The sequence below is a fragment of the Equus asinus genome, chromosome 2, assembly GCF_041296235.1.
Source record: "Equus asinus isolate D_3611 breed Donkey chromosome 2, EquAss-T2T_v2, whole genome shotgun sequence".
Classification (NCBI taxonomy): domain Eukaryota; kingdom Metazoa; phylum Chordata; class Mammalia; order Perissodactyla; family Equidae; genus Equus; species Equus asinus.
In genome coordinates, this window is record NC_091791.1 from 62,464,591 (window position 1) to 62,476,815 (window position 12,225).

At 39.7% G+C, this 12,225-nt stretch overlaps 1 protein-coding gene across 2 annotated transcripts in view; it reads left to right on the top strand.

Annotated features, from left to right (window-relative positions):
* ADK (adenosine kinase) overlaps nt 1-12,225 on the top strand; it is a 528,114-nt gene that overhangs the window by 34,525 nt on the left and 481,364 nt on the right. Inside the window, exon 1 of one of the 2 annotated variants that reach the window (XM_014860632.3) lies at nt 2,235-2,579. The exons of the other annotated variant lie outside the window; for it this stretch is intronic. Within the exon in view, the coding sequence (XP_014716118.1) occupies nt 2,566-2,579 (14 nt within the window). The 5' untranslated portion in view covers nt 2,235-2,565. Of the gene's footprint in view, nt 1-2,234; nt 2,580-12,225 lie in introns of those variants that run through there. 2 annotated transcript variants of the gene reach the window in all.

Sequence of the window (12,225 nt, forward strand, 5' to 3'; positions counted from 1 at the left end):
GTTTTAGATGGTTAGCAAGGAACCACAGATCTGTATAAATGGATCTGTCTACTATTTTCATTTTGTGAACATTATTATTCTGTCAGTGGGGCAGTGATAACTTAGATAGTAGAACAGCACTGTCCAGTAGACCTATAATGCAAGATGCATATAATTTTAAATTTCTAGTAGCCACATTAAAAAAATGAAAAGATAGTTTAATCTTAATATTTTATTTAACCCAATATAGCAAAATATTATTTTAACATGTAATCAATATAAAAATTATTACTGAGATATTTTATATATTGTTTTGCACTGTCTTGAAAAATCTGGTATTTTATATACTTATAGTGTCTCAATTGGGATGCTAAATTTTCAAGTTAAAAGGTGGAAATGTAGTCCAATAAAAACGAAATTGTGTTCAATAGAAAAATATTATACATTGCCTTGGTTTTAAAATTTTAAACTAGTTAAAATTAAATTAAAAATTAAGTTCTTTCGGTCATATTAGCTACATTTCAGTATCACATGATGTTGGTTTGTGTTTCTAATGTAACTGATTTCAGACCTATGGAACCGATCATCATCCTGTACTGTCAGTAAATGAAGGCCACTGGAAGTTGTAGTCTAATATAAATATTACTATACAGAGAATAATAGAGGAAATAAAAGCTATTTAGGTCATAAAGCATCTACTGATTTTTCCCTCTATCTTCCAGCAGTTGGAATTAATTTACCTGTTTTTTTATTAGTGGTTCAGAATCAGTTTCTTAACTCTCTACCCCACTAAATTGTAAAATTAGGGCCAGGAGAGTCCTTCCAATTTTTTTCTTCTAGCATTAGATCCTTGCTTCAGAGCGCTGCTTTTCAGAAAAGTGAGGTAATCTGGCAATAAAGTGTGGCAAGCAGGATAGTATTGATGTGGGGTCGGTGAGCCGAGGAGTCAAAAGAAAGATTTCTTGGACTCTCAAGGTCTAGCAGTGGTGCTCTTTTATTTAGAGAATAGTGTGGAATAGCATGGGGACAGGACCCATGGGCAGTCAGAGCTGCTGCTGCCGCTTCTGCTGCAAACATGGGTGGAGAGTAAGGCTAAATTTAAGGCATAGGCATGTGAGTGTTATCTCTTTACAAGACAAAGGAAAGAAGATGTAAAAAAGTTAAAATGCTATCAGTGCTGATAGGGTCCGCCCTTGGGTGTCCCACAACTTTTAGATAAGAATCAAACTGGATTGAGTAAATGGCAGAAGTCACCGCTTAAATATTATCCTCAGCCAAAGACAAAGGAGGATTTGGGGGCGGGTCTGTTACATGAGGTTGCCAGAGAGTAAACAACTTAAGTTCTTGCCTTCCCCATTAAGAGTTTCCAGAGATAAGGCCATCCCCCCTTCCTTCACAAATGCAAATATCTCTCAAGCAAATTCCAGTCCTTGGATCCTGCTTCTCCTCTGCAGTTTTAAAATTAAGTAGCCTAAAATCCTCATCAGTATGAATGGGCTAGTTTGGCCCAGAGATTTTTCTTTTTGAGGAACATTAGCCCTGAGCTAACATCTGCCATCAATCCTCCTCTTTTGCTGAGGAAGGCTGGCCCTGAGCTAACATCCGTGCCTATCTTCCTCTACTTTATATGTGGGACGCCTACCACAGCATGGGTTGCCCAGCAGTGCCATGTCCACGACCGGGATCCAAACCGGTGAACCCCGGGCCAACGAAGCAGAACGTGGGCACTTAACCGCTGCGCACCCGGCCGGCCCCAAAGCCCAGGGATTTTAAAACTTTATGTGTGTATCTGGATCACCTGGGAACTTGTTAAAAATACGAATGTCCAGGCCTCACCCTTACAGATTCTGATTCACAAAGTTTACAGTGAGCCCGGGACACTTCCATATTAAATAAACTGATCTAAGTGCTTCTGAAGTCCAAGAACCTTGGAGGACCATCGCACTCAGCAAATGACTTTTAAAGGCTGCGAGTTCGAATTTACCATACTGTGCTAGTGTTGCCACGTGTTCGATTTTCCCCGGGCTGTGGCTTCCAGGCGGCTGGTGCTCTTCTGCAGAGGGGTTTGGAAGCTGTTCAACCCATCCTCGAAGATTGCCTTGATAGCGTCCCCGTCCCAAGTCCTCTTAACGCGACCTGACCACGCCGAGGTAGACCGTGGCCGCGTGACCGATGAACCTGTTGCCAGTCGGGGCGGCCATTTTTGAGGCGGGCACCCAACCTCTTGCCCCGCAATTTTCGCGAAGGGAGGGAACACTGTTACCAGGACTCAAGATGGCCACCGGGCCAGCTAGCCAGCCAACTAGACCGGCGCCAGGAAGGCGGCACGAGACGCGCGGGCGGGTAGTCGTGGCGCGCCACGCCCAGGGCTCATCTTCGGCCGCGGACCTGGTGCAGCGCCCGCCCCCTGCGTACGCGGCCAATCAGTGCGCGGGCCCGTCCGCGGGGGCCGCCCGCGCGCGGGGTGTGTGAGGACGCGCTCTTAGTCGCTGAGTGCCTGAGCAGAGGAGCGGTCGCTGTGGTACCTGCTGCAGCACACACAACATCGGACGCGAGGGCTCGTGCGTGGGGCAGGAAGGTGAAGCCATGACGTCTGTCAGGTAATGAGAGGGCTGCAGCCTAAAGTGCTCGCTTGTTGGGCGTTAGCCTCCTGACTGCCTGAGAACTGTCGCCCCTTCTCTTGGGTGGTCTGGAGCCTTCTAGTGCCACCAGCCCCCCTCATGTTGGAGCTCTCTCCGCACTTTTCATTTGGTCATTTCTGCTTTCCTCAGAAGTTTTTGGGTCTGTGGCATGTGGCGGAGCCCTGTAAGTAGCCGCACCGCTGAGGTGATCCTCGCCCAGAGTCCAGGGTTTGAAGCTTGCTTGTGTGTGTAGTGGATTTTTCATGAAAAATGTAGCCACCTCTCCCCCCAGGGGTGACCTGGGGCCTGAGGAAGTTTGAGGTGCACCCTGTGTGTCCATGCCTGCGTGTCGTGCCTTCCGACAGAACTTCGTTGGTGGCCGTGAGCAGACCTGCAAAGTTGGCCCTTCTCTGAAGCAGGTAGATCGCCCACAAGGTGTGAAACTGCAAGTCCCGCGAATTTGCTTATGACTGGAATTAGTTACTACTCTGGTTCCCGAAGGCACAGATTTATCTGCTTTTATCTGAGAGTCTCAAATGAAATTAGTTTTGTGAGATGGTATATAACGAAAGCGAAAGCAATAATCAGGAGACTTCTCCGAAATTGCGCTTTTCCGTAGTTTTGGAGGATTTTTTTTTAATGGCAGCAGGGTAATGGGCCTGTCCGCTTTCTGTGGGGAGCATTGACTGACTTAAGCTAATGCAGCTATGTATAAAAAGAGATAAATTGACGTATTTACCCACTGTTCTGAACTGCCTCTTTTAAAGTAGATCTTGGCCTTTATAGTCCCAGAGAAAGGGAGGCCCCAACACAAATACCAAGAGAATCGAATAAGTTAATTTTTGGTCTTTGAGCTTCCAGCAGCCTAAGTCTTGGTGATTTAACGATTTCTCAGGGGTAATTTTTGACTACGCAATATTTAAGAGATACCCTTAGGTAAGATAAGGTAAAATGCGACTGTGCTGAATTTGGAAACATTTTCTCTTTCTTAAATTGCATAATCCTATACAAACAGAGACAAACAGTACTTACCTCATTATGCAGGAGACATTTGGATGCTGAAAGATGGAAAGCCACATGAAAAGGTTTCACAGTAAATTATATTGGGACATATAAATCTAGCTATTAATGCTGACAGTATTTTAGCATGAATTAGGATTATGCTCTTAAGCCAAATTAATCCCCCCCACCCCAGTCTTGCTCCCACTCCCATCATGGCAGCCTCTTGCTAATTAGGAGTGAGGGTCAAATACTTTTTCTGGTAAGAATCAGTTCTTATGTGGACTCAATTTTAATTGACCATAGTCTTCCTGGCTACTGTTCAGTGGAGAAACACACAATCTGATGCTTCTGCTGTTTGGTAAGTGACAACAGGGTACCCCCCTCCTTTTTTTTTTTTGGTGAGGAAGATTGGCCCTGAGCTAACATCTGTGGCAGTCTTCTTCTGTTTTGTATGTGGGATGCTCCCACAGCATGGCTTGATCAGTGGTGCGTAGGTCCATGCTGGGATCTGCTGGGATCGGAACCTGCAACCCCAGGGCCTCCAAAGCAGAGTCCACGAACTTAACCACTAGGCCGGCCCAGGGTGTATCTTTTAATGTAGGGGTTGAGTGGTGGTTGTTTTCAAGACTGTCTTAAAGGTTGACACCAGCCTTATTTGACTTATTATGGAGGGATATATAACTGCCAATAGTTAACATTTATCATTTATGCTTGTTTCTTCAGATGTTAGTCTGCATTTTACATAGTCTTGAACTACAGCGACGTGACTGGAAAAAAAGATTTGTAGATGTCATTTAAACCAGCTACCACATTTTACACCTGAGGAAACTAAGACCAAGACAAGTTGAGTGCCTTGGACACAGTCAGTTAGTGGCAGAGTTAGGAATTGAATCCAGATATCCATAATCTAATGCTCTGCATGATGCAGACAGAAACAGTATAGTACTTAAATTTCCTGAAAAAACTGCTTCTATGGACAAAAATTGGAAAGTATTGTGAGAGACAACTATAGTAACTCTTTTGCTTTCCTCTAGTCCTCCAAGGAACTTGATAACTTAGATTTAGGAGTAGATAGGCAGACTGTTGAAGTTGAAGCAGCCCTATATATGTGGTGACAGTTTTGAATGAGTTGGTAATCCTACAGATACCAGCCAGTTCCCAGTGAGGACAGCATTTAATGCAATTATGTCATACCTTTAGTTTTCACAATCATGATGTTAGGCATGTTCCCATTTTGTACCCAGTCTTAACAGTAGTGCAAAAGATAGGTATTATTGACCCACTTTTACTGGTGTGGAGAGTGATCAAGATCATAATTTATCAAAATATGACTGTGTCCAATGTTGTTTTTTACACTACACTTAAAATAATTGTTGTAAATATAGTAATATGTGACTCTTTGCAATGACTGTGACAGAATATAGGATTGGAAACCAATGAGGACCAGTCATCTACATACCTGGGTTCTAGTTGAGGGTCTTTTTCTCTTCTCTGGACATTTGTTTAATGAAATACTGAGTGATGGTGTTGTTGAGTAGGTATGAAAGTGCTTTTAAATTTTAAGGCATTTTATAAATGCAGTATTCTCTTGTTAAAAACAGTTTTAGCCCCCTAGAGAATGGTGTCGTCTGAAAAGAAATGTTTAAATCTTAAATTTTTAAGCAGGAAGCAAACTTACCTAGATAATTCCCTCATTTTACAGTTGAAGAAACTGAAGCCAAGAGATACCATGATTTGTTCAAGTTCGCACAGATAGTTGCATATCTTTTTATTTTTTTATTTTTTTATTTTTTTAAAGATTTTATTTTTTCCTTTTTCTTCCCAAAGTCCCCCGGTACATAGTTGTGTATTCTTCGTTGTGGGTTCTTCTAGTTGTGGCATGTGGGACGCTGCCTCAGCGTGGTCTGACGAGCAGTGCCATGTCTGCGCCCAGGATTCGAACCAACGAAACACTGGGCCGCCTGCAGCGGAGCGTGCGAACTTAACCACTCGGCCACGGGGCCAGCCCCGATAGTTGCATATCTTGAACTAGAGCCCAGATCTCTAGACACTTGGTTCAATGCCTTTTCCAGTGTAGGATTCAACTACTAGGAATCCTAAATAATGGCTTAAATCAAAAGAATTTTTTCAGAAACTTAAGACCTTTGAATGAATTTGGCTGGACATACTTCCCTCTGACTTTTATTATTTGTATTCTATTCTGCTACATCATTACTGATGAAGAGTCTAAATTTACAGCCCCTAAAACCAATTATCCTTGAAGAACAACTTTTATCCTTGTCACATATACCAGATTCCATCTGGTCTTCATTTGGGAAATGATAGAACATATTTGGCAAATTGATGCTTTTGTCATTTTTAATCGGCCCAATAGGAAAGTTGATGCTTGAGTTAAATTCAAGAGACAGAGGAAAATGTAGAATGTCAGGACTAGAAGAGAATCTTAGACAGCATTTTACTCTTTTTCTTTATACTGGACTTTGAGGCCCAAAGTGAAGTGATGTGTCTTAGTTAGGCAGTAGTAGAGCTTAATATAGAACTTAGGTCTTCTGACTCTTACTTTATGCACTTTTCACTGAGCAACACTATTTCAGAATATCCCTATGAATATTGCCTTGTTTTCCTAACATCAGTATCTGGTCTGATTTGGGCATTGCTTACAGTTTGAGTTTATGCCAGGAAAGACTGGGAAAATGAGATAGGGAGACGGGGAGAGTATTTGCTATAGAGCTGAGGAGCCCTATTCTTTGGCCTGCCCAGACAGGTCAGATTTGGTCTAAGTCTATTCTGGGACTCAACATGATTGTGCCCTACATGATGATTCTGGAACGGCTTCTGTGGGTTAGGCCCACATTGGAAAATTTATGTGGGCTGTGGGTGGGGTGGGTCCTGGGGTGTTTTTCTCCGAAGACTCAAAACTTTTTGAGATGCGTCCAATAGGATCTGCCAAGCCACTCAGGTCGAGAACATTCATATAGAGACTAAAATCTGGCTAAGATTGAAACTGCCTTACTTTGTTGAATTGGTTTCTTTAGAACCTTTAAGCAGATTTTCAAACTTGTTTCATGACCTGTGTCTTTTATAAGAATTGTAAATTTCAGATTGCTTTGCAAACTTTATGCTGTGGGATGTCTTAGTGAGGCAAATGAGCTTTTAAAATAAAATTGAATTGTTTCATTTATAAAAAATTTTGAAGAACTAAAACAGGAATCCTTTTCTTACAGAACTGCAATGTTGTCAACTGTTAATGCTCGTATTTATAAATAGGTCATCTTTGTTTGAAAAAGCATACAAGATTTTCTCACTCCACGTCTTTCCAGCCACAGTATTGCTACATTAAGCAGAACTGTCAGAGATAAAATGGAACCATAATGGTTGTCTAGACTCTTTGAATGTTAACCCTTTCCTGTAACATTGGTTAACAATCATGTCTCTTTACCTCTTCATACCTAACCGGTTAAATTATTTTAAAAGATACTCTAATAAAACATAAGTATGGATTCTTAATTTCAAATAGCAAAGCTAACTTATGAAAAGGATCAATGTATGTCCCAGTTTGCCCAGAACAATCCTGGGTCATGCCTGTTATTCTGCATAATTATTTATTTTTTTTTTTAAGATTTTATTTTTTCCTTTTTCTCCCCAAAGCCCCCCGGTACATAGTTGTGTATTCTTCGTTGTGGGTTCTTCTAGTTGTGGCATGTGGGACGCTGCCTCAGCGTGGTCTGATGAGCAGTGCCATGTCTGCGCCCAGGATTCGAACTAACGAAACACTGGGCCGCTTGCAGCGGAGCGCACGAACTTAACCACTCGGCCACGGGGCCAGCCCCAATTCTGCATAATTATTAATAGCTCGCTCTTTGCTCTCAAAAGTGTCCTGTTTGGATAATAAATTATCTGGTCACCTGCTTACACACTACGATAATTTTCTTGTGGTAGATTTTGGTCATTGAAACGTTCTTTGAAGTAGGATCATAAGATAATGAAATATTGGCCTGTTCTGGCCAGATTTGGATAATTTTCATTGGTCATTTTTATTAAGAGAGTTCTGAGTGTCTAACTGTAGTGTATTGAACAAGAAAGCACATTGTTTGAAGTTAGGAATCATTTGTTTGTTGTCTGACCTTTGGCAGGTTATAAAACCTTTCTGAACTTCTTGTTTCTGTAAACAGGGATAATAGCAATACCTGTCCTATGGGGTATGGTGAGGATTTAAAGGCGATAACATATATAAAAATGCTTTATAAGCTGCAAATTGCTATATAAATGTTAGTCATTATGTCACACATGTGTTCTTGAAAAAGTGAATTTAAAATGAACAATTTTATCTAGTTTAGGGGAACTTGCCGTTTAACAGAGTGTAGACAGTCTTTTAGAAGTGTTTTGCTGTAGGGGCTGGCCCCGTGGCCGAGTGGTTAAGTCCGCGCGCTCCGCTGCAGGTGGCCCAGTGTTTCGTTGGTTCGAATCCTGGGCGCGGACATGGCACTGCTCATCAAACCACGCTGAGGCAGCGTCCCACATGGCACAACTAGAAGGACCCACAACGAAGAATGTACAACTATGTACTGGGGGGCTTTGGGGAGAAAAATGGAAAAAAAAATCTTTAAAAAAATAAAAAATAAATAAAAAAAAGTGTTTTGCTGTAATGGGGAGCAAGTAAATAATAGTAGTTGGAGATATATGTGGAACTGAGGGTTTTTTTGGGGAGGAGTCTGAAATTTCAACATATTGTATGCTGAAAAGAATGATCCAATAGAAAGCCAAAAAATAGATGATGCTGGACAGAGGGAGGAGATAATTTCCTTGAGTATACAAGAAGGCATAGGATCTAGAATACAAATGCAAGTATTGGCCTTACGTAGCCTAAGGGACACAAATATTTCTCTAGTCTGTTCACTTAAAAAAAAATGCCAACAGTATAATTTACATACAGTAAAATCACAAATCTTAAGTTCACTGAATTTTGGCTATCTATATATTTGTGTAAATACCACCCAGGTTAACATACAAACCTGTTCAACTTGCCGGAAAAGTTTTCTCCTGCCTCTTTTCAAAATCAATCCCACTCCCTGCCCACCCCAGGCAACCCTTTTCTAACCTCTATCAGTAGAGATTAGTTTTGCCTATTCTAGAACTTCATATAAATGGAATTGTACAGTAAGTACACTGTATCTGATTACTTCTGTTCAATAATAATTTTGAGATTCATCCATTTTGAAGTGTGTATCAGTAGTTGGTTTTCATTGCCGAGTAACAGTGTGTTATAACAACAGTTCTGTTGTTGGACTTTAAGTTGTTTCTACTTTTTGGTTACTATTAGGAAAGCTGCTGTTGCAATTTTTGTATAAGCCTTTATGTGGACTTGGGTAAATACCTAGATGTGGTGTTGCTGTGTCCTAGGGTAGATGTATGTTTAACTTTAGAAACCACCAAACTTTTTCAAAAATGGAAAACTGAACCCATTCGACGTTCCCACTGGGGCTATTATAAGAGTTCTTGTTATTCCACATTCTTGACAATGTTTTGTATTTTTGATTTTAACCATTCTGGTGAGTGTGTAGTTATATTTTATTGTGGCTTTAGTTTGTAGTTCCTTGATGGCTAATGATGTTGTGATTATAGTCCATTTGCTTATCTTTCTTTTGAACTGTCAGTTCAAGTTTATTACCTATATTTTGATTGAGTTATCTTTTTGTTGCTGATTTGTAGTTCTTTTTATATTCTGGATGCAAGTTATTTGTCAGATTTTACACACACACACATTTACACATGTAGCAAATATTTTCTCCTTGTCTGATCTATGCCTTTCCATTTTCTCAATGTCTTTTGGAAGGAGAAGTTTTAAATTTTGATGAGGTCAAATGCATTGATTTAATTTATTTTATTTTATGGTTGTTAACTATTGTCTTCTTTGAAATCTTTCCTTACCTCTATTCTCTTCTGTTTTCTTCTAGAAACTATAGTTTTAGCTTTCACATTTAGGTCTATGATTCATCTTAAATTAATTTTTTGCTATGGTGTAAGGGTTTCTCAATCAACCGATTAGATAGGTATAGGTCTTTTGCTGGACTCACTATTCCAATCCTTTGATATATTTGTATATTGTTATCCCAGTACCGCACTGTCTTAATTATTGTAGCTTTGTAAGATTGATATTATTTCTTTACATTTTTGATAGACTTCAACAGTGAAGCCACTTGGGCCTGGAATGTTTTTTGGGTGAAGAGGTGGAAGGTTTCAAATTACAAATTCAGTTTCTTTAACTGATGTATGATTATTCAGATTTTCCATTTTATCCTGTGTCAGTGTGGGAAGTTGCATTTTTAAAGAAGTTTATTCTAAATTGTTGAGTAGTTATAAAGTTGCTTATAATATTCCGTTAGTATCCATTTATTGTCTGTGGGCACTGTTTTTATGTCCCCCTTTTCATCCCTGATATTGCTACCTTTTTTTTTCCTTTATAACTTTTTTGGATCAGTCTTGCTAGGGGTTTATCAATTGTATTAATCTTTTAAAAAACTCAGAGTTTGATTTTGTTGAACTTCTGTTTTGGTAATGTTTTCTACTTCATTTATTTTGCTCTCATCTTATTTCCTTGCCTCTATTCTTTTGGATTTAATTTGTTCTTTTCTAGTTTTTTTGAGTTAGAAGTTTAGATCATTGATTTTAAACCTTTCTTGTTTTCTAATATATGCATTTCATATATAAAATGTTCCCCTTTGGGTACTTCTTTAATTGAATCATACAAATTTTGAGATGTGTGTTTAGTTCAAATTATGTTCTAATTTCTATTGTGACTTCTCTGATTCACAGGTCATTTAGAAGTTAATTGTTTAATTTCTAATTACTTGGGGATTTTTATTTATTTAATTTTTAAACATTTTATTTTTTTCCTTTTTCTCCCCAAAGCCCCCTGGTACCTAGTTGTGTAGTTTTAGTTGTGGATCCTTCCAGTTGTGGCATGTGGGATGCCGCCTCAGCATGGCCTGACGAGCGGTGCCATGTCCGCGCCCAGGATTTGAACTGGTGAAACCCTGGGCCACCAAGTGGAGCGCGCGAACTTAACATTTGGCCACTGGGCCGGCCCCGATTTTTAGTTATTTTTAAAACAATGATTTTCAATTTAATTCCATGATGGGAGTATATATTGTTTATACATTGTAAACTCATCTATATTGTATATACAGAGAATATATTGTCTATTATTTCAGTTCTTTGATACCTACTGAGATTAGTTTTATGGCCTGGCCTGTGGTCTGTTTTGGTGAATGTTAATGTCTTTTTGAAGTCTTTAGTTTTGCTTAGCAGTATTTTGAGGTTTTCACTGTAGATGTTTTGCACATCTTTCATTAAGTAAATGAATATTGCAGTGTTGGGTGTAGTTTTCCAAAAATAGCAATTATATCAAATAGTTTGTTTTATTTACTTAATTATTACTACTAATTTATTATTTAATTGAGATATAATTCATATACATAAAATATACCATTTTAAACTGTACAGCTCAGTGGTTTTTCATAGGTTGTGCAGCCACCACCACCATCTAATTCTAGGACGTTTTCATCACCTCAGAAGGAAACCTCACGCCTGTTAGCAGTCACTCTCCATTTCTCCCACCAATCCCCTGGCAACCACTAATCTACTTTGTCTCTGTGAATTTGCCGTATTCCGGACATTTCATAAGTAGGATCATGTAACATTTGGACTTTTGTGTCTGGCGTCTTTCATGGGGTATGTTTTCAAAGTTCGTCTATGTTGTTGCACGTATCAGTATTTAATTCCTTCTTGTGGCTGAATAATATTCTATTGTATGTATATACCACATTTTGTTTATCCATTCATCAGGTGATGGACATTTTTATTTCCACTTTTTGTCTGCTATGAGTGATGCTACTATGAACGTTCATGTATAAGTTTTTGTGTTGTCACGTGTTTTCATTTCTCCTGGGTATATACTCAGGAGTGGAATTATTAGGTCATGTGGTAATTTTATGTTTACTTTTTTGAGGAACTGCCAAGCTTTTTTCTAAGCTAACTGCAATATTTTATATTTCCAACAGCAGTGTATGAGGATTCCAGTTTCTCTACATTCTTGCCAATACTTAATTCTCCTAGTCTTTGCTGAGAGGCTCTGTGTGTTCAGTGAGGCATACCTTCAACACTCAGCCAGGCTTAACAACTGTGCCATAGCCTTTATTTCCTGCTTGTCAGAGTCTCATGCTCAGAAATGATTGCTTAGGACCTTTTAAGGTCTTTCTTGAGCATGCCCACAGCCGTGGGCACATGTATGTGGCTTTCTAGATTCTCAGGGATATTCAGAACTTTTCAAAACCTCTTATGGACATCTGATACCCCATTTTTACTTTTAAGTTTTTTGGTTATCTTGTTGTTTACCCCAACTGCTTTAGACAGCTGGGATGTTAAACAATTGCAGCTGATTGATTTTGACAAACACACCTGGGAGAAAAGGCTGTTAGCATTGGGCAGGCTCTGAGTCAGGTCAAATAATGAGAAGCCTTTGGAGTAGGGTTTTTAGGGAACTGCCAGTAAGCTCAAATAATAGCAGTTCTCTGAAAATGGGGCTTTGAAAGAGTTCCAATCCTGATCTGACCCCTCCAGTGGT